We start from the raw sequence: 23,564 nt of genomic DNA on the forward strand, positions 1-23,564 counted from the left end.
TTAACTCAGACAGTGCATATATATATATATATATATATATATATATGTATATATATATATATATATATATATATATATATATATATATATATATGTATATATATGTATATATATATATATATATATATATGTATATATATATATATATATATATATATATATATATATATATATATATATATATATACATATATATATACAGTACATATATTTGACATGTGTATGTATGTTTACACACAGAAACACACTCACTGTACACACTGTGGAGACATGTCTGAACAATACAAAGCTGATATTTTCTCTCCCATCACCATGATAGCAGGTCATAGATGTAGATGGAAGAGGGAGATTGAGCAGGAGATAAAGCAGGAGAAAGAACTTAACAGACCTAAGATGAAGGAGAGGATCAAGTTCATGTGTGATTTGCTGCCAGCCACAAATCATCTGAAGAATTAACCGCTTCTACAGATTTATATGAGAATATTTACTGCTTCCTGAATCCTTTCTTCACAGAAATAGATTTAAGGTGTCAGAGCTCCTTCCACTCAGAAACATACTCTTATATAATGTCACTGTCATTAATTGATTTTGACAGGACCGAGGAAAAAATAGATAATTTCACTTCACGATTTCCTTTTAAAGTATGTCAGAAATAGAGACAAGAGGTAGAGAATAGCCTGTCATTCATCCCTCTGGGGAACTGCTCTAGTTTAAGAGCAGACTTATTGTATTTTTAAGTGTGCATGCTCACGCAAGTAAGGAGAGCGCGACAAGGAAACAAGTAAGAAAGAAAAAATAGGCAGGGCTGGTGAATGAAAGATGAAGGGAGGAAGAGTGCAGGAAAGGAAGGAAAGACGAAAAAAAGGCCAAAAGGGAGGAAAGAAGATAGATGTTGATAAAAATGGAGAAAACTGTGAAGGAAAGAAGGAAGGAGGGAAAACATTCCATTTCAGAAGTTCAGTGTGTGGCTCTTAAAAGCTTTGAGGTGAGGTGCTTTAATGATCACATCCTGGGTGTCCTGGGCAGATAAAGTTGTCAGGGAACAGGCCGAACCACACACTGCCCAGAGGGACACTGCTGCTGCTTAGGAGCCCTAAAGGGACCACCTGTAAACCCTTCCAACTCAAAGGAAATTAGCCTGGTAGGACCCACAGGGTAGAGGAGGATAAACTTGCCATTCTGAGATCTCCAGAGGGAGGGAGAGAAAATAGAAGGTGAGGAGACTCGGATGTGACTAATGAAGAAGAAGTATGGAAGGCAGTAAGGGAAGGAGGAAGGGAAATGACTGCAGAGGAAGTAATGGGAGGGGAATGAAAAAGAAAAGGTAGGAAGTGGAAAGGAGAGTAAAAAGAAGGGCGGCATATCTATTAATACTGATGCTTCTCTCGATCTATTCTGCATTTCCTGTCATTTTAAAGTCCTCCACGTCTCTACTCTCTGTCTGTCTCCCTTCTGTGAGGAGACAGAAATAGAGTGTATGATACCAGTGGCACTGTGGCAGCTTGCTTGGCTTCTTTTTCCTGGCCACTGGCCCCCTCCTACACAAAATATAAACAGACACTGAAGATGGAGCCAAATGAATACCCACACTCACGCAGTGTCAGTGAAACTGTCAGAACTGAAGGCTAGCAGAGCGATGTGAGATGTTGTGACACTTTACCTCATTACATTTTCCCAGGCTGTTATGAATGTTGCAGTAGCGCTGTCAACCAAAGCGAAGACCTGTCTAAACCACACTGTAGGCACACGCATCCCCACACACGCACCACTGTCGCATGCACATTCACATATGCGCTTTGCAGCACATGAATTAAGATGGATATTTTTGCTGTTTTATATTTCATGTTTGGATGTGATTTTTGGAGATGTGTACAAGGAGGGTTTTAGGCCCACTTTGCTCGCATCCCCTCGATGCAGAAGAAAGTCTGATACCCCCAACGTTTGGATGTTTGCCTGTGCTCTGGCTCTTAGAACATCTTCTGGGTTCCAAGATGTAATTGCATCTGGGGCTAGTGGTGAAGTAACATATCCCTGTTCATCTTAACATCCTAACAGCCAAGTAAAAGGAATGAAGCATTTTTCTCTATTTTCAACAGAAACCCCAGGATGAAGGACTTTTCTCGAGACGCTGCATCGTCTGATGAGTTGATCAGTGTTGCACTGAGCTCTCTGGAGAGCAGCACACAGCCTTCGGCTGTACCAGAGCTGCTGTGTAGTCTGTCTGTTTCCTCTTCTCCCTGCTGATCCTGATGCCTTTGTAATCCACCCGCACCTAAACACAGCTGAAGGCCTCAGACTCTGTAGTGCGCTACAAGCACAGGCATACACACAGACACACAGACACACAAACACACAAATCAGTTTTCCACTCAGACACACACAGCCCTGAAGGTATACAGTGCAATACACACAGAGATGCACACCACACATTACATAAAACAAATTTTATAAATGTAAATGCAGCTTAAAGTATTTTAAAGTAATAATATTTTGTTTTTGTCCATGAAGAAAAAATACTCCTCACAATTCATCCAGTAATGGAAATGCAGTTTGTCACCATATCACAAGACCTTCACCATCATCTTCATCAGCAGACTGAACTTAAACTCACTGGCTGCTTTGGTAGGGACTCCCTGCTAGTGCTGTGACATAATAAAGTGGTCAGTGAGTGTACATGCTGCTGCTGCTCTGTTCCATTTCCTTCAAGGTTTGATACATGCGTTCAGAAATGTGGTTTATTTGAGCTGGTGTTGTCTTTGTATCAGCTCAAACCAATCTATTCATTCTCCTTTGACCTCTGGCATTACCCAGGCATTTTGCCTCGGAGAACTGCTACAGCTTCTCTTTTTCGGTTTTATTCTCTTTAAACTCCAGTGATGGTTGTGCATGAAAATCCCAGTAGCTCAACACTGTCTGAAATACTCAGACCAGCCCATCTGGCAACAACAACCACATTCAAAGTCACTTAAAACACCTTTCTTTCCTATTCTGATGAGCTTCAGCAGATCCTCTTGACTGAGGCCTGGAAGCAGCAATAACAGCTAGATTCTGTCACAAACCCTAACCGCAACAATTAGCTAAAACACATTTACAGATGTTTTTTGTTTTTTTCTTTCTTCAAAGTTTCATTCCTTTTTTTTTTTATCTTGAAACAGCAACTGACAGAATTGTGTCATCATGAGTATCATTTAGTTTGGAGGATCTCATAGTTTGAGATCATTATGCAAATTAAATCTGCTGATTGTTTTATCCGCTATGGCCATGTTGTTTTCCCAGTGTATTATCATCTTAAAACAAAGTGCTGTTTTTAGCACCTTAGAGGTAGTACAGAAAACCCAGCATAGAGCAAGGCAGTAATTTAGTTACACACAGGACTCCTGGATTATTTTTCAGCCTCTAAACAGAAGGATGTCTGATGATACCAATTTGATCTGACCCCTACTTGAATTTGCCTAGTGCTATAATTTAAGACATTCTACTGACTGTAACTATCCTTTTTGTGGATACGGAGATTATAGATTGTTGCAGTGATGCTGGCAGGACTCTTGGGTGCGAATCCCAACTGTGTTGTCATTTCAGTATTTAAGAGTTCCCCTGCTCTCCTCCCCTTCAAGTTATGACATCACTGAATTGAACTATAAATGTAAGTAGTGGGGGTACTGTCGTTTTATTGTGGCTCTCTAAGAATTATTACAATCTATAAAATAGTACTTGGGGCAGAATGAAGCTGCAACCCCTGGAGTTCAAAGCATGTGCATCACTGGTGCTAGCTTGATTAAAAAACAGAACATGAAGCTGGAAGGAAAGGCATGAAACAAAAGGATAAAAGAATCAGACAATAATAAACCCTCAATCATCACTTCTGAACCTCCGTCAGTGTGTGGTGATGTATTTATCTGCCAAGACTCTTCCCTCTGGCTGTATTTTCTGATTCCCTCTAGTTTTGCACTGTTTCTTGGTGCATGGACCATGTGTTTGTACCTGTAGTTTATCAAAACCAGCATCATGCTGCTTGTATGGGCAAAAGATGTAGAAACAAAGGTTCTTCTCTCATTTCGATGCACTTATGCCACGTTTCCAGTACATGGAACCAGCTCGACTCGACTCAGCTCGACCCGACTCATGTACCAGGTATTGTTCCTGGAGACCATTTCCATTATAGGATACTACCCACTTTAGAGTACCTGGACGTCATAGCGATGCAACACGTTACTTCCGTGTCGTCTGCTCAGAGAGTTGCTGATAAACTCGCTCGTTGCATGTTGTCTCGTCAAGCTCATGCTGAATTTTTACATCGGCCACCAAAGACTGAATCTAATCGACCGACCATGGTGTAGTTTTGTGGGCTGTCATCATGTGGATTAACCTACCGCTATATTTACTGCAAACTACCGCATCTGTTTTTTGTAAAACGGCGGGTCACAGAGACAACTCTCCGACCAATCAGTGGTCTGCAGTGTTTACACGTCACGTTTTAGTATCTGGTCCCCAGTCTTGGAACCTCAGCGGGGGTGATACCAAAAAACTAGTACCAGGTACCAGATTCCAAGTCCTTTTTCGTAATGGAAACGCAAAAAGGCTAAGCCGAGTCGAGTCGAACTGAGTCGGTACCACGTAGTGGAAACGCAGCATTAGAAAGTCTGCAGTTCTGTCTGAGAGACAAAATTCAGTCCAAAACACACAGTAACACACAGGCCAAGGGAACAGGAAAGAGGGAAAACAGAAAGGAAGAAGTGTGTTCTCTGGTTGTATTTCCCTCTACTTCATTCCCATGGATGTTTGTTATGGTGTTGACAGGACTGTGTTTACTTTAAAATCACAGTAAGAAAATTAATGTCATATTTGACTATTTTGCTGCTTTTTTAGGTGATTGCTTGTTCACTTAAGGAAAAGAAGAGGCCAAGTATGAACCATTCAGTTTACAACAAGAACTGTAACAAACTTCGCCTCTAACCTCCGAAACACATTATTTTATGTATACTCTTATTAATACTGGTGTACACACACAGCTGCATTATTGACACAGCGCAACATGGTCCATTGAGTGGGCATGCTGTTTGGACGAGCAGCGGTTCAATAGGAAGGTATCCATCTTTGTAGAAGGGCATGGAAATGTCAATGCCCCTCAGCTAGCTCAAGGAAGTCAATCATCCAGGGTCTTACACAATGAAAGATGACAAACACAAAGAGCCTTTCAGCAAAAACCTTTGTGACAAACATTTCCATTTCAAAGCTTCCATTTTAGAGGATGTCATGTCAATTTATTTTTACATAATGTCGGCTGTGGTTTGGAGGCAATTAGAGGATGTAAAATGGGTGACCAGATCTGTCACTGCTGTTGGCTGATAAGGGGCCAGACTGGCACCCAGTGTGTTTGTTAGTGTGTGCTTTCTGTAGGGTTGAGAGGAAGGGAGACCGAGGGACTGGGATCGTGAGCCTGCCCTTGCATGGATGTGTGATTTCTTCCATGTAACTGACACAAAAGTCTTCCTCTGGTGCATTAATATTGTCTCCTTGTGCCCTCCGTAGAACCCTGTCAGATTTGAAGTCTCCGGGTGGCATTTACTGGTTCAAAGGTTCTCTGTGTAATTGATCACACCGCTGTTTGATCTGTACGGCTGGCATTTAGTCTACAGAGAAAAATGTGCTTTTCCTTCGCTGTTAGGACAAACTTCCATATGCCTGCGCCTACCTAACAAGAGTCTGCAGTGAATGGATTATATACTGAGTATAATGAGACTGCCTCAGCTCACCTTTCTCCACCCTCTCCTTGTGTACCTGTGCTTTTGAGTAATGAAATGACACAATTATGGAGTAGTACACTATGCAGTTTAATTATTTACAATCATGTCTTTACACCCATAGTTTTCTTCTTCTTTCTTTACCCCCCCTGAACATCCCCCTTTCCTCATTAAGCCCTTTGTTTCTTTCTATAACCCCTTTGTCTCTAACCTCCTCATCTTTTTACTTAATGAAGCTCTTTTTTATTAAGGTTTTCACAAATTGCCAAAGCAATAATGTCCAAGACATTCGGTGCAGTCACTCTGATATTTTTTTTTTTTTAAAACAAAATCAAATGTGGTAGTGAATTTCACTTCTCCTACTGCTTTTTCAGACACTTATTAGACAGTTGACTGGAAAATGGTAGTAATTTCAACTCTGTCAACTGATGTTTATAATAATTGTGGCATTTAAGATGGACAACCACCATTGTTAGATCTTCTACATTGTATTCACATCAGCAATCACAACACAGGAGCAGCGGTCTCTAAAAATCCCCTTCACATTGAACCTCTTAAGTTTGCAGCTATTTTTGTGTCAAAGCCAACAAATGCCAAGTAAAAATATCTCAAATGCCTCTTGCTTGACATTATCCTTTATTTGATGTTGTGGGTGAATATTTTTGAGTGTTTGGAATAGAAGACAGGGCACTTGAGAAACAATTTGCTGGTTCGCAATTAGAAATGATGACCAAAGGAGGCAAGATATTCACCTTATTTTAATGAGGAAGAGAAGATGGATAGAAGTACTCATTCCAGCTCTTGCAGTCAGTGAAATGAAACAGGCCTTTTCGATTAAAACAGTACAACAATTAGGACTGCATGAAATTGGAAAAAAAAAAAGTATTGCATTTTTTTAGTAGTATGTTAGCAGTCATTTTCCCCAGGCAACTTGAGTAACTCCATTTGGAAATCGTTATTTAGTAGCCATAAGTAAGTTTCCTTTTTGTATTTGTGGGTTTGGTTTGTGTGTGTACACTGTACTGGTGCTCAGGTGAGGGGCGTGTCACTGGGTGTGTCATCCATAGTTACTTGTAATTGCACTCACCTAGGGATGGGAATCGATAAGAATTCAAAGATTCCGATTCCATGATTGATTTTGCTTATCGATCCCATTCTCTTATCAAATCTCATTGGGTGAGGGAATAAAAGAGTACAAACGGTTATGTTTGCAGTAACTGTCTTTTGAATTTCCATCTTTGCACAGAAAATATAACATATACAGTATGCAAAAATAATAATAACAGATGACACCGGGCCCGGTTCGGGGGGGGGGCACCGTACAGTGAAAGGGAAACTTAAGACGCTTTACTAATTCTTCTATGTCTCCTGTTGTTGTGCACCTAATTTCCTTTCCCTTACCTTCACAAACTTTTATTTGAGGGGGTAGGATGTTTGTTGCCTGCACCGGAACTGGCCTGGTGTTTGTTCTGTCGCTAGATTCACAAGCGTCACCAAGTAGTGTATAAAATATGTGACATTCCTGTAAATGAATCTCATGCTGTGGAAAAATGTTTGAGCATATTTGAGGGATTCCACCTTTTTGAAGAAATGAAAGCTTTGCAAGTGTTACAAGTGGACCTGGTGTCGTCTTTTTGGACCGTTTCTGCCTCAACGCCATGTTGGCTACATTCTTACCAAAACAATGCAGTGTGCACGTGACATCATCACGCATGCGCAACGAAGGCGGAATCAGTAAGCAGGCAGGCAAACGATTCCAAGGAATCAAGCGTCTGGAAACCGGTTCTCAAAAAGAACCGGTTCTCAATTCCCATCCCTACACTCACCTGTTCTCCTGGGCTGGCGTTTGAACATGGCGTGGGGTGAGCGTCAGGAGTGGAATTTTCTGTTGACTGCTATGCTACAGTATTCTGCATTACATTGTGTTTCCTGCGTTTTGCCTTCATTATCTTTGCATGGATGACTATATACAACTGGAGCTTCTGTATTAATGTACGATAGAAATAAAAGGTGTTAAACAGAGTTTCAGAAGTGAGAATGGAGTTTGATATGTGCGTCGGTATTTTTCTCCTTTGTTCAGCCCACTGCAGCTGACTGTTTTTTTTTGTGTGTGTTTTCCTAGTTAGCTATCATACGGTATATCAGTGTCTCTGAGAACACTGAGAGGGGGGCGCTGAGGCACAAATGGGGGGCGTTAGTCAGTGTTAACTGTTATGCCTCACAATGCTGCTTTCCTACAACCAGCATGTTATCTCAATGGAGAATGTACATCTCCTGCACCCCCACCCCCCATCCCCCGTCTTCCACATTGAGGTCCATATCGTTATGTACTTACTGCACCGCTGCACACAGTGGATATGATGTGTCCCAGTGTTTTTGTCCATATATTGTATCATTTACTGATGAAGAATAATTGTTACAAGCAGCAATCCCCTTTGTATCCAAGAAGCATTAGGACTAAATGATATGATACCAGAGAGACTTTTTTGTGGATCAACCATGGAGTTTTTCCTTGCGTATGAAACAGCAAAAAAAAAAAAAAATCATATCATTGTGACAGTGCTAAAGTGATATATTGTGCAGTGTTAATATCACCCTAAAGTTCCTAATTTACCTCCAGTTACATCAGATACCATATAATAATATTTAAAATGTTATACTTAAAATTAAGGTCAAATTTGTTACAGTTTTAGGGTGTTTTCCACTGCCAAATTTACACTGATATTAGTGCTTTTAAACAAATATAAACAGGTTAAATTCTATTAAAAATGTATAGAACACATCATTACTTTGTCATGGTTACAGATGTCCTCACTCACATGTATCCTCACAGGTTAAAGATTGTGTGCAATTAATGTTTCACTTTGATTTTCTGCATAAAATAATGAACAGCAAAATAAGTAACAGCCCCTTCTACTGAACAGCTGTTTGACTGGGAAGAGACTGAAGACTAAGTTCATATTCACTGTCTTCATCTCTGTCCAAGGCAAGAGAAATATCAGTCCATATGTTGCATTTAAGGTTTATTTATGTATTATAATTTATTGTACTCTTTCTAATCCTCACAGTCCCTAGCGTCCTTGTTGTTTCTTACATTAAACAAATAACTTTTGATGTTCTTAATCTTCAGCTTTAACAAAATCCCACCCCGTCTCATGTTACTAAACTGAGGCCTTGATAGGAGAAATCTGTGGTGTAAGAAATTACCAAGAGCATCAAATCCACCGAGCCGCGCTTTTATGTCATCATTTGTGTCTAATGTGAGCTTGTAATTAATCCATGGACCTCTCTGGTTTGTCTAATACCCTGTTTGAGTCCTGATGTGTGATTCATCCCAAATATCTTTAATCTGGAGACGAGGACGCCTCTTAAATCTTCTGGGAATCAGCCATCATTAGTCCAGATCTTGTCTTTTTTTCTTTTTTTTTTTTTTTTTTGATGCACATAACATTCTCATCTGCCTCATTATCAGAAGGAAAATACACTATCTTTAGAATAGTTTTCTAATATTGTACTTACAAATCTTTTCCTTTTTGCTATTGGTTAAGAGCTCCAAGAAGTTCAAGTACAGACGACTACAATAATATACAATAGATCCATTTTAATGCCTTCCATTGCTTTGCTAAAATATCGATTCTTCTCTCTTTATTACTCTCTCTCTCTCTCTCTATTGAACCCTTCTTGGCTAAACTAACACAGATTCATAGCTGTGAAATTGCTGATTGCCGTTGAGTTCTCATTTATAAAACAGAATAAAGGCACTTTACTTTTTTATTGGGCTTCAACATTCACAAGCAATGTGGCTGAGACAAGAAATGAAAGCATAAATCTCACTGTTGTAAAGCCGGAAAATACTCTCCAGAGGTGGCGAAATCACAGTGACTGAGGGAGGTGAGGACAGCCAGGTGATGGAGTTCAACTTGGGCTGTACAAAGCTTTTGTCGAGCAGACAGGTAATAGGGATTTAATCTGATCTATTGAACCGACAAATAATACCAAAGGGAAATGGGGGAAAGGTTGACCCGAGGCCTTCTCCCATCTGACTTCTGTTTGCTCTCAGTCTCTGTCTCTCTATCACTTTCTCCGTCCCTTTTCAATTATTCATATCCTGGTTTTCGACACATGCCTGCAGTAAGCCTCCAGATATTCTGTCAGCCGACAACACCCCCGGTTTGTCTAGATGCTCTGCCTCTCTGTCCTCCCACATATTCGTCTCTCTTGTCTCCAAATTCTCTGTCCTTAAACTCACCAGCCGTCCTCGGGTTACTATCGCGCGATCTGTCCAAACTACGTAGCTTTCAGTCAGCGATGAAGCACATTTCGATTTCGCATTTTTCGTCACTTCTTCTCACATTGGAATTAATAAAGCTGGCTCAAAGAAAATGTGGTCGCACCACCAGTATGTTAGATGCACCCGGCAATTACCACCGTGGCTGGCACCTGTTTATCCCTCCATCCATTTCTCTGCCAGCAGATAAGTGGAGCACTGCTCTCCTCGACTCCCTGGAGACTTTACTAGTGCCCAGGCCTGGTTTTGTTGTACTGGATAGAGAGCCAGAGAGTAATGCACACACACACACACACACACACACACACATAGTGCCACCTGCTTAAGTTGGATGGTCCTCTCATTAAGCCAGTTGGACAGAGTGGACTTGGAGTGGACAGATAAGAAAGGTACCAAACAACAGATACTAGGGAATAGTGAGGTTGGAAAACCATATGGTGTTTTATTTATAGTTACTGAAACTGTCAATGATTGTTATTAGCCAACATACAAAAGACCCAACCTGGTCTAATGTTCCAACAAACATCATTGAGACCTCACACTGAGGAAATCAGCCAATGAATAAAATGTAGGTTAAAAACATTTTTGAAATCCTCATTGAATTGTTGATGATTTTTAAGGCTGCGCTGTGAGCAAAACGGAAACACAGAAAAACAACGATGTAGGTTAGAATCCGCTTCGAACACTCTTTTAATTTGTTTTAATTTGTTTTTAATCAGCGTTCAGTTTCTATGCTCCATATATCTGGAACAAACTACCAGAAAATATCAGGTCTGCTGAGAGTCTGAGTTCTTTTAAGTCCAGGTTAAAGACTCACCTGTTCACTGCTGCCTTTGACTAAAAGGCTTTTGACTTTTTAAATTTTATATTCTCTTTGAAACTCTGCACTTTTACTTTAATATGTGTGTGTTTTTATTTTTATTTTATTTTATTTTATTTTATTTTATTTATTTATTTTTATTTTATTTTTTTTATTTTATGTGTTGTTTTCTTACTTGCTGTTTTTAATCACCTTTTATATGTTTCTTTTATAATGTTTTAAATGTGTTTCTTTTTGTTTCTTTTATTTCAATGTCCTGTGTGAAGCACCTTGAATTGCCTTGTTGCTGAAATGTGCTATACAAATAAACTTGCCTTGCCTTGCCTTAATTCTCAATATTATGTCAGTCCACAATCTACTGCACAGACACAAAAGAACAATGGGACGTTTAACCCTCAAAGGCTGAGATCACTGCAGTTATTTTTTAATATGTTCAACAAGTTTGTAATCCTATTCATACACATTAACTCTTTCATGCACAGTGGTCACTACAATGGACAGTTATTCTACAGCTGTTCTCTTGTATAGTCACAGGTTTTGTTTTTTTTAGTTCCATATCAACTGACATAGTGGACGCTTATGCACCATCCCATAATACACTGCAATTCATACCATGACTGTAATTTTGCTGTTCTTGATAAATCTGATCTGCAGTAACATGTTTGAGTGGAAATCAGTTGCTAATTGTTATTAGACTATAATTAACAGTTTTCTTAAACTTTTTTTTTTTTTCCTTTTTTGTATATTACCTCCATGAAGTGAGTAACAACTAGTATGAGAGTATGTTAAAATATGAGAAAACATCAAATCAGCTGCATTAAAAATGTTTGTATTTTATAGTTGTCACACAGTATATCACTTTCTGATATACATGTTTCATTGCTTCATGGTTTTTGTAACTCCGTGAAAAATAGGTTCATTAAAAAAATTTCAATCGCATTGTTTTTTTCCTGCCTAAAGAGGAATAAAAACAATCAGGAAAAAAAAATCTTGACTAAGGTTCTCATAATTCATGCATGAAAGGGTTAAAAAGTGAGGTAAAGTGGACTTTTTCTGCTTTCTAGTGCTGCCATATGTGTCTTATTTGGACTTCCAGGTGCTCTGTAGTGCAGGTGTTCAAGCCCTTCTTTTTAAATTTGAGTCAGTGGTTGTAACTTGTTTAAGAAAAGTCAGATAACAAAAATTCATTTGGACGTCCATAACATCCATGCTTCACTTTCTGAATAAGAAAAAGCAAACTTCCTTCAGATTCTGTCTGAGTCACACAGTAAAAATGCTGTTTTGTAGCATTATTTCCCCTCAATTTCTGGTAAATTAATCTATTGTAAGATCATGTGAATGTCTTTAACCCTTTCATGCACGAATTATGAGAACCTTAATCAAAACTTTTTCGTGAGTGTTTTTATTACTCTTTAGGCATGAAAAAAACAATGTGATTGAAAATTTTCTTCTGAAAAATATATTTAAAAAAATAAATAAATAAAAATAATTTTTAAAAATTTAAAAAATACATTTAAAAAAAAAGAAAAAAAAAAATTCTTATGAACCTATTTTTCATGAAGTTGCAAAAATGTCCACTCAGCTGGACACCACACGTTTAATTTTTGACACACAGAAACATGTATTTACTGATAAATTGTGTGAAAACTATGGGGAGGCCTTGTGATTCTGGGGGTTTATGCTCAGGAGAGATCTACATAATGTTACCAATTCATGTCAGAAAAGATATGTAGTGTCTTAAAACTTTAATAAAGATATGTGTAAAAAAAGACAAAAAAAAAAAAAAAACAAGGAAAAGAACAACAAAACCCATGAATATACAAGAGAACAGCTGTAGAATAACTGTCCACTGTAGTGACCACTATGCATGAAAGGGTTAAATGAACCAGATGAAATTTGACACATTGATGCCGACTGATACTAGAGGTAAGAAAGACTGAGTAGATTAGAAAAGGTCACATGTCACAATAACTGTTGAAAGTTTCTGAGGGTTAAATGATAATTTTAAAAATCTTATTTGATTTAAAGAAGTTGGGGAATCATGGCATCAAAAAATTCCTCATAATTACTGAAAAAGTTAAGAGTTGACACTGAAACTAAAGGAAAAATCAACTAAAATGATCCAATTCCTCAACATTTAGATAAAACTAACATGACATGGAAACTGCTTCAGAGATTTGCTTGCACATAAACGTACTCGGCCTGTGTGTCCAATTCTGCAACACATTCCTTGTAAAACACCACAGTCTGTGTCTTACATGAGACAGTTTGTTCAAAAATGAAAGCGAAACAGAAACACATTTGAAAATACCACGGTTCAGTCGGTGTGATCCCTACAACTACAAATAGGTTTCAGGGAATCTTTCACAAAAACTTTGGAAACACGAAGGAGGTGATAGATGAGGAGGAGGAGGGCATGGACAGAACAATGAAGGAGACCACACAGACAATTATTTGACAACATCAGAAGGATATTTTGGTCGGTAGGCTTCACCCAGCCATCACATCCCTTATAATCCCATTTTTGTTCAACCGCTGCAGTGTCAATTTTCTTTACAATAACATATCGTGTTGATTATTGTACCTGGACTGGTGCTGTTTTGTGAAGTTGTAAGAAACTGGATTTGTAAACAAGAAAAAAAAGTTATTTAGGCCTATATTTTTTTCTAAACTCTCTCTGCCTCTACTATCATATTCACTGAAACGTGTGCAGATGAACTGGAACGTTACATAGAAAACTGTACAAATGTGTGCAAATGAATGTAAAGTTTGGTGAAGTATGAAAACCTCACACACAAACTCAGTAAGACTCAGCAACAACCAACCCCAAAGAACAGTAAAAGCAGAGAACATTCATAATACAGTATGGTTCTGTTAACCTGTGGGAAAAACATACATTACAGTGCAGTTACAGTGTCAGCGGTAAAATGGGATCATAAGGGGTGGGTGTAGGGCCCCCATCTACCTGACAAAGTAGATAGAAAACAAGGAAAATGTCATCCTCATGTTAAATAATTCTCTTAGTGTGGAATGATTTCCTTCTTTGTCCTCGTCTTCTTCCTCTCACAAATAGATGCAATCTTATTTGAGGTCTATTTGTAGCGTTAACTCTCAAACCAACTTAAATCAGCTTCTGTTTGTGTGCATTAGTCCTTTTCATCCTTGGCCCTCGCTGCAGGGTATTGTCATCAGTTCATCATCCATCAAAAAACTGTGCAAAAACTTTGGCATGGACTGAAGGCCAAGGGTTTTCAAGTGCAGGCACGTTATGATTTTTAATATAAGTGTATTCTCAATGATTACAAGACTTAATATTTTCTAACAAAGTGTCTAATGTGAGAAACAATGTCTAGTGTTTCGCAAACAGTGCAAAGCAGCAAGACCGTGCCTTTTTCCAGGCCACAGTTGTAAATGACACTGTTCTCTTAATCTGTCTGGCCTGGTTAAATAAAGGTTAAATAAAAATAGTAATCAATGTGTTGTTACATTAGTTCATGGGTGCCCATGCTTTTTCAGCTTGTGAGCTACTTTTAAAATGACCAAGATAAAAGGATCTACCTCTACTATGTCTTCTATATTATAAAAGCCAAGTAGCCTCTGTATGTGTGTGTGTATCTGCTTTATAAGTGAAAAACTGGACAGAGCTAGCCTTTGCCTTTTGGAGTCCTTATGTATTTTGGGTCAAGGATCAGACAGGTGAAAACAGCTTATTGATACGACCAATACTTTTTAAGTTATTAGTAGTTTTTGAAATTACAATGGGCTTACAGGCGGCCTGCGGAGGAGTCCATTCACAGCCGCAAACGGTGGTGGTGTGTGTGTGTGTGTGTGTGTGGGGGGGGGGTTTGGATCCAGATCAGTGGAAACACAAGGACACGATGGGAGAACCAGGTCCAGCTGTGATCAACATATTAACAAGGTCGGGCTGGTTCTTACTGTGGCCTGGTTCCACTCTGCCCCGGTCAGACCCGGCCCGTTAACGTTCCCCTCCGGATCCCCCCCCATCCCTATAAGACAATGACAGTCCGTTCTGAGCAGACTCCGATCAGAAAGACTGGAGTTAAGCAGATCCGGACACAGAACGGTAGTGAGTTGCAATAAACCGTCATGTTCAGTCCTGTGTAAAAGTCTGTGGTCCACGTCCATGTCAGTCCAAAACTAAATGAGGGCCATTCTATTTCTTCCTAATATACGTGTTGAACCAGTAAGCTTAATCAAGTCATTAAGTAATGTGAATGTGATGAAGTCATACAGGAATGATGTAAGGCCCTTTAACCCTTTCATGCAGGAATTATGAGAACCTTAGTCAAGACTTTTTTTTTTTGAGTGTTTTTATTCCTCCTTAGGCATGAAAAAAAAAACAATGTGACTGAGTTATTTTTTTGTGTGTGGAATTAGAAAAATGTTCTTGCTTTTAATTTTTGAAGTAAAGAAACGTGTTTAAAACCCAAAATCAGAAAGTGATATGAAAACAATGAAATAAAAACATTTTTAATGCTGCTAATCTGATGTCTTCTCACATTTTAACATATTCTAATGCTAGTATTTACTCACTTCATGGAGATAATATGCAAAAAAAAAAAAAAAAACCTTTTTGTCTAACAAATAACAATTGATTTACACTAAAACATGTTCCTGCAGATCAGCTTTATCAAGAACAGTACAGTTACAGTAATTGTATGAATGTCAGTGTATGGGATGGTGCATAAGCATCACTGTGTTGGCTGATATGGAACTAAAACAACAAAACCCATTAATATACAAGAGAACAGCTGGAGAATAACTGTCCACTAGAGTGACCACTGTGTATGAAAGGGTTAAACAAATACATAAGGTAACTACGAATGCATTATTTTCTGTTAGTTTTTATTTCAATACAAAACAAAATGAGGGCCATTTTAGTTGAACACCAGTAAGTTTAGCTCAGCTCCTCATGTTATGAACTCTACTGCTTCTAGAACCCGTGGATTCCTACAGGTCAACGCGCTAGTATTAATATACAGGGTGTCCCATAAGTCTCCATACATAGGAAAAATAAACGTTTCTTGACATAAACCATTTTTATTTATATAATATGCTCTATATGACTGCCATTTTGTCGGGAACACATTTCAATGTGTGTCCTCCACTGCTGAAAAACTATAAAGAAATACATGTTAGAACCATATGTATTATGTCTCCTATGTATGGAGACTTATGGGACACCCTGTATATATAAATATCAGTGGATAGATCAGTAGGTAATACTACTGACAGCTGTATCAGTAGGTGGATAGTTTTGTATGTAACACAGGAGATCATGGTACAAATCCCAGCAGGAGCATAAGCAATAGTGTCAGTTCGCCCGTTGGCTAACACTAGTGCTGTTTTAGGGCACTCAAATTTTCAACCTTAGGGTGTTATTGGAGGACATAACAAGACTTCGTTACTTTTTTTTCCAAAATTTTTTATTGTTATGTAGAAAATCAAGGTTGATGTAGTTACCATATTTGCTCCCTTACTCATAAGTGGCAAAAAATAAATATATAAATCCAAGAAGTTTATATAAAAATTACAAGAAAAACACATGTAAGGCAAAAGGAACATGTATTTTAGAACATTAGAACATCACTTTTAGAACATTAAAACATCAAAAGTGCTGATCCAGACCCCTGTCCACATCCACATTATCCCTTTGAACATCATTCCTTACATTAGTACCATTACTTCATGGACCAAACAAAGCAGGTACACTCACTGTTCATGCAGAGGTGGACCTTACAGACCCTGTAGACCACATTGGACTTAATATTGCTGACTCACTGTTACTGTTGCTGTCACTGTCCTTTAATGAATGCTGAAATAACAAAAAAAAAAAAATAGTCACGTGCAGTGTACGTGTACGGTGTATTAGACGCCCCTGCATTAGTTAATGCTTTGATGCTGATGTCTACATGTTAATTTTTAGTGTGGACTCAAACTAAACTATGCAAGTATGAGTGTTTTGGAGTATGTCTGTGTTTTATTGCAGCTTTGAAGGAGTCATTGAAATACCGCATGTGTGTATCATTTGGTTAGAAACATTTTGAAAAATGATAGTGAGATGTTTGTCTGCAAGTGTTGTGTCTTTGTAGAGTTTTTACTCACTCAGCCAAATTCTGCAACAAGTCTGTAAGAAATTGGCAATTTAAGCAATTTTAAAATACAACTTAACTCGATTACGCAAACAGTATATCAGTGTAAACTAAGGAATGACAAATAACAGCTCCTAAAGTTGCGTACATTCAATGGGATTAAGCTATATTTTTGTTTTTCTGTGCTTGTGCGTTTTTGCAGAGCACACCTAAGTCCAAAACTCACTATGTTGTTTCCTCAGCTGTTGGTCTTGTGTTGCCAAAACTCGGTCTCATATAGCTGACAGAAGTCTGGAGAGAATTTTAGCCAAAAATTGCAAGAGCTGTGGAAATACCATTTGATGCTTGTCTCATACATTCAGGTTTCCTGTAGCACCGGTCAGCCTGCGGGAATTCTTCACCATGTATATAAAACACTACGTATGCATGAATACTCTCAGATGTGTTCATTTGATAAGATAAATGATCGGTCCACAGTCACAGCCCGTGTCTGCATTAAAACTATGTCATGACAGATAATGTGTACCTGCTCTACTGAGGCCCCTTTAATAGATGAGCACCTAAAACCCAGACTGTTCTTGGACTCCTTAGCCCAGTGCTTCAGTGCCTAATGAGGACAGATGCTCACTTATATTAAGCCCAGTAGCTGCTTTTTTCCTGAACAGCTGGACCGACAACCTGCTCATCTGTTGGTTCATCGTGTACAGGGACGGATATTTTCCTTCATCTGTCATTCATCACACAGTGTATTTCAATTACAGACACTGCCTTAGAAGTTCATTCACACGTTTGTATCCATAAACAGGGTGCGATTTGTTGGGTTTTTACATCCTTACTTCTGCTGAATGAATTTCAGCCTGGGGGGTGCAACCCCGTCAATGATTAAAAACCAATTGAAATAACAGGCAGGTTGTGACTGATTTTTCTTCCACCTTAGGCCTGTTGATTGCTCATTTTTTCATGATAAAACAAAACAAAAAACATCTCCCCTCTGTTTTTTGACAAATTGCACCCTGCATATACAGTCACGGAAAAAATTAGTAGACCTTCAAAACTCATCAAAAACAATGGTTATGCAATCAAGTACTAACTCCTGTGTATATCAGACACATAGAAAAAAAACAGACAGAAAAGAAAACATGGAATGCCTAAAAGCACTGTTTTTGTCAGTACAATGCCATACATGTTGATATAAGAACTGAAGTGATTTTGATTATTATTTTTTTTTAAATATCTTTTTATTTCACAAAAGAAAATCCACCAGATACAGTATATACATAGTGATACTGGGTCTTACTTTTTACAATTCTCCTTTGTGCATTCTTCTCACCTCTCAACCCTAAAGGAATAAACCAACTAAACACACTCAAAAGTAACAGGCCAAAAATATGTCTATAAAAAAATAATAATAAAAAAAAAAAAAAAAAAAAAAAAAAAATAATAATAATAATAATAATAATAATAATAATTAAAAAAGGGTATATAAAAAAAGGGATGAAAAAAATTATAATCATCGTCATCATCACAATAACATTAATAAGGGTAACAACATAAGCATGAGCATAATGATGCATGCTGTAACATAAATAGCAATATTAGGGCAGTATTAATGATCTATAAACTCAAACTTTCTCCATACCGGAAAGTAAAGGCAACCAAAATTCATTAAAGAGATGACCCCGATTATATTTATCCAAAGTCAGTTTCTCTAAAGGTAAAAAAGAAGACAGGTGATCAAGGAAAATCTTAAAAGATAGAAGGGAGTCATTCTTCCAAAATAAAAGTATGCATTTCTTTGTGAAATAAGTGATCAAAATTAGTATCCTGCATTTTTTATGATCTAACTGTAACTTATATGTGTCATTTAATAAATACAGACTGCTGCTTACATCAAATTGTAAATCCAGGACTGATTGAATGAAAGAGTGAATTGAGCTCCAATAACTTTTTAAAAGGTCGCAGTCCTAGAACATGTGCATGAATGTCCCTTCCCTCTTTTTTTTAAAATTTTGATTATTATCAAGAAAACATGGAAATTGGTTAGATATCAGCTCTCAAATTAAATTCTTATGAGCTATTGTTGTGGTTATCATTATATTTGTCCAAACAAATGTACCTTTTGTGGTACCTGGAACAACAAATTGAAGAAAACGAGGGTGGTCTAATAATTTTTCCCGCAACTGTAGTTATATGTAATACACTTATTTTTAGTTGCATTTTACAGATTTGGCCAACTCTACATGTAATGTGTACTAACAGTCGTCAGACTATGCGGTATTAAATGTTTGGTGTGCTCTTATGATTAACAGTAACGACTCCATTATGACGACAGTATTCACATTTTTATGTTTATCAGTATCTGCATTCTTGATAAATATGACATCTGATAAAAAAATAAATTGCTCTAGATTGTTCTACTATTGTTTCTCTCAGTCTCTATTTATTTGATAGCCTAATTCATTCAGTTCAGTGTCAAAAGTCATACATACATGTATATATTGTTAAAATATAAATAAATTATTTTCTTTTTTGACAGTCAGCTTCAAGTTATTTTGATTTACTGTAATAGTTGACATGAAGATTTAATTTTTACTGAATAAATACAGTATATTCGTGGTCTCTGTGATGACTAATATTCAGTATTAGTTCTGAAAAGTCATACAATGTAGGTTTAAAAAGACAAGTTTAAAAAAGCTCAAAGTTGCATATAATGATTCCATGAGAATACTGTTTAAAAAACCTCAATGGACTAGTGCAAGTGAGTTATTTTGCAGTGCAGGAGTTTACACTTTTCAGGCTCTCATTAGAAACTTAATGTACAAATTTATCTGTCAATTGAACGATTATCAGAATTCCATCATTATGGTTCTGACAAATCCCAGTCATAGTTCGGTGCAATACCAGTCATCCTTGTGGCGACACTGGTACAGATGTCTTTCATAATATTGATGATGTTTTGTCTGTGTTTTTAACCTGTGTTTTTTGTTTTGTTTTTTTTGTTGTTTGTTTATGTGTTTTTAAATAGACTCCCGAGTCTGGAAATAAAGATGATGATGATGATGATGATGATAATGATGATAATGATGATTTACAAACTATTTTTTGTGTTCAAATATAAAAAACATTGTACAATTACTGAAGCCTTTTATTTTCACGAGACAATAGATTGTGTTTTAATGCCATCTCACCTGAACTCCTGCAGGTTTAACAGTTTTTTGTGCGTTGACACGTGGCTGCTACTGTTTATCCTTTAACTATAATTGCACCCAGTTTAACAGCATTAAATCAGTGTGACATCTCTTTACTGGCAAAGCGTTGCACTTCAGCAGACTGCGAAATGTCACTAAAGGCCAATAACCCTTCACAAGAATGTTTTCATCATGAGCTGAGAAGAAAACTTTGTAGTGACACAGTTGCCCTTGCTAGTGCATATTACTGTTTTTCCTCTTCTCTTTTTTTCTCTCCATCATGAGTCGGACAGACATAGTTATACACAGATCTGCTGGAATACACCAAACCAATACAAACACCATTTTTCCGACTCCTCTGGCTCGGTCTCTACCTCCTGCCTCACATTCTGCTTTTGATATCAGCCAGCCTAAAGCTGGGCACCAGCAATGAAGCTGTCACGCTGTTTTATCCAAACAGACTCTTCCGCCCCAAACGCTGTCTGCCCGTAAAGCCCCTGTAATCCAAGCCTGAAACTTGCCAACTTCCCAGACTCACAGTGTCGTATCACCTCTTTCCTGTCCTTCTCTTCCACCATTTCTTGTTTTTATCACCTCATCTTCATACCTCCCATTCTGTTTCAGGTCTTTAAGCATCTGTGTCCCCTACATTCTTGCTCAGTCTTAGACCTTCTCCTCCCTCCCTCCCTCCCTCTCCACTCCCATGACCTCTTGCCAAGGCTCCAGGGAGTCACTCAGTTGTTGTGATGGCAGAGGATTGTGCGATACCAGCTGCAGTTTTAATGATTTTACCCTCAGGCCCAGATCAGCCAGAGAAATACAGTTACCATTTTTCAACAGAATGAGAATCCTCACCCCTGAAACGCCTCTGCCAAGAGTGTATGCACACTGCGCACCGACATGTACTCTTGAGTTTGACATTGCATCAATGAGTTTGCATCTTCTTAGTTTTAGTCTCATAATGACTGTCAAGGTGGTTTGGCCTTTAATACGGACAGTGTTTACGGTCTGTTAAGAGTGGAAACTGATCCAACACAGTGTCTTCATTCCTCTAATCTCTATGTCTACCTCTTTTTCCACCTTCCACCTGACTTCATACTCTCCCTGACAGCAGCACATCCTGCAAATACATCGCAATTAGCATCATGCGCTTCAGTGCCCCCCAAACCACTCACTGATGAAGTTCAATCAATTCGCTTTAATTATAACTTTCTCAAAATCCTCTTTAATCGTTCCAAAAGTTTGATCTCTCAGGGGTTTGTTCAGTAACAGGCTGTGGCAGGTAGTTTGTGATGTGATGTGTGTGTTTGTAGCTAACCAGACTCTCTCTCTCTTCTTTTTTTCTCACCCCCTGCCTTCATCCAGACATTGATGACTGCCAGTCGAATCCTTGCCAGAACGGAGGAACCTGCATCGATGAAATCAACTCCTTTGTGTGTCTTTGTCTGCCCAGCTACAGCGGAGCTACTTGTGAAAAAGGTAACGGAGCGAGCCAAAAAACTGCACTGAATGAGATGGAGAACATTGATGGTGGGGAAAGGGGGAGTAGGGGGGATGGGGTTGACAGTAGAATTCAAGACAATGAGCCTGTTTACATGACCATAAAACTCCGATAACTGGAAGTAATCGGATAATTGTAATAATCAGATCTAACGTATTTGCATGCACTTCAGAAATGCGATAATTGGAAAACCCTGGGTTGGCCGCTCCAGTCTATTATCAGATTTCTTTCGGAGTACGTACACAGGGCTGCCGATAAGGGGGGGTAAACATGACAAATTCATGGGGTCTAGCATTTGTGGGGGACCCATAAAGCAGTGGAGGGGGTCCAGTGGATACAGGTTAGAAGTTGTCAAAATTTCGTGTAACAGAGGTATAGAAGTCAGGAGTCGGATGTTGAAAGTATGTTAAGTTTCAGTTGCGTTTCACACTAGCATTAGTGACGTCATGTACAGATCGTATGAAGGGTCCACAACGTTTATGCTTTCACGGGGCCCACAGTTGGTTGTGGCACCCCCGTACGTACATATGTAGTGATGGCAGAATCAAACTTCTTGTTATTGTTTTCCGCTCATGTTTGATTACGTAGCTTCCATTCTATATGATTTTAATTGTACTTACATGCGCGCAGACATAAAAGAACGAAATAAATCAGATTGACCTGTATAGATGCAAGAAGACATTGGAGTATTGGGGAGAAATCCAGGTGTGTTAATCTGATTTCTCATAATCAGATTACTGTTGTTATCAGATAAACATATCAGATTATCCTGTTTACATGATCACTTGAATAATCTGATAACTCCAGAAATCAGATAATGATCGGAGTATTGGTGTGTATGTAAATAGGCTCAATGTGAGGATAAAGAAGGTGACGCATGGAGAGCAGGTGGAGATGAAGATGAAGAGGAAGGGGGAAAATGGAGGGAGAGGACTAAAAGCGGGCTACCAGGGAATAAGATGATACTACTGAATGTGGAGGAGGAGGAGGAAGTTAATAAGGATGTGTAAATAGAGTCAGGGAAAGTGGTGGAAAAACGAGCTAAGATGTGAATGTAGCAGACAAAGAGGCCAAGAAAGGCAGAGGTAGAAGAGGAGAGAAAAGGGAAGCCCAGCGGAATAATGCATTAGGTTTATACAGAACACCTGCGTCCAGCTGGTTTCGCCTCTCATTATGAGAATTCCCCCGTGAGAGATGGGGCCGTGAAGGAGACTGTTCACCGACTGAATGTTACATGAAAACATGGCCGACATGTCAGAGTGAAAAAACACAGAGGAATACCCACAGCTGTTGTATAAATAGGCCTCATTGTGTTGGCTTTTTACCACCTTTCACTACATTTTAAAAAATGAGCTTAACAGATTACAGCCACTTGACTGAGAATGTTTTGTTCGAAAAAAAAGAAGAAAATATACCAACTGAAGTAGAAAAACAAAAACAAGGTCAGTGAACAGAGGAATATACAACATAAATTCTGTGATTTTTGTGATTTACGTGTACAAATATGGAAATTTAGTAGGGATGTCCAATAATATCGGCCCACTGATATTATCGGCCTGATATTGGCATAAAAATGTAATATCGGTGAATATCGTTATCGTTTTTTTTGCCTATCATTAAAACCAATAAAATAATGCCTTGATTTCACCAGCATTTACCAACTCGTAAATGAAACATTGTTTGTGGCTGAAAGAAATGCGCAGTTTTCAAAATTGTACAGTAGAGTTGCTACACTGTAATAGACTCATGGAGGGAGAGAGAGAAAATAAATAAATATGGCATTTTTTCCACAACTTAAGTTGAAGTATGTATTCTTTGCACAGACAGTGTTTACATTTTAAAAGCCTTGTAGCATTTGAGAATGCATCCAATGGGGCATCACAATAAAATTAGGCATGATGTGTTAATTCCAT

General features: G+C 38.3%; 1 protein-coding gene across 1 annotated transcript in view; it reads left to right on the forward strand.

The window, feature by feature from the left end:
• The window catches only part of ncanb (neurocan b), a 212,827-nt gene that overhangs the window by 125,264 nt on the left and 63,999 nt on the right, over positions 1-23,564 (forward strand). The window contains exon 10 of the mRNA XM_030132949.1: positions 21,516-21,629. Within this exon, the coding sequence (XP_029988809.1) occupies positions 21,516-21,629 (114 nt within the window). The remainder of the gene's footprint in view (positions 1-21,515; positions 21,630-23,564) is intronic.

The sequence above is a fragment of the Sphaeramia orbicularis genome, chromosome 4, assembly GCF_902148855.1.
Source record: "Sphaeramia orbicularis chromosome 4, fSphaOr1.1, whole genome shotgun sequence".
NCBI lineage: Eukaryota > Metazoa > Chordata > Actinopteri > Kurtiformes > Apogonidae > Sphaeramia > Sphaeramia orbicularis.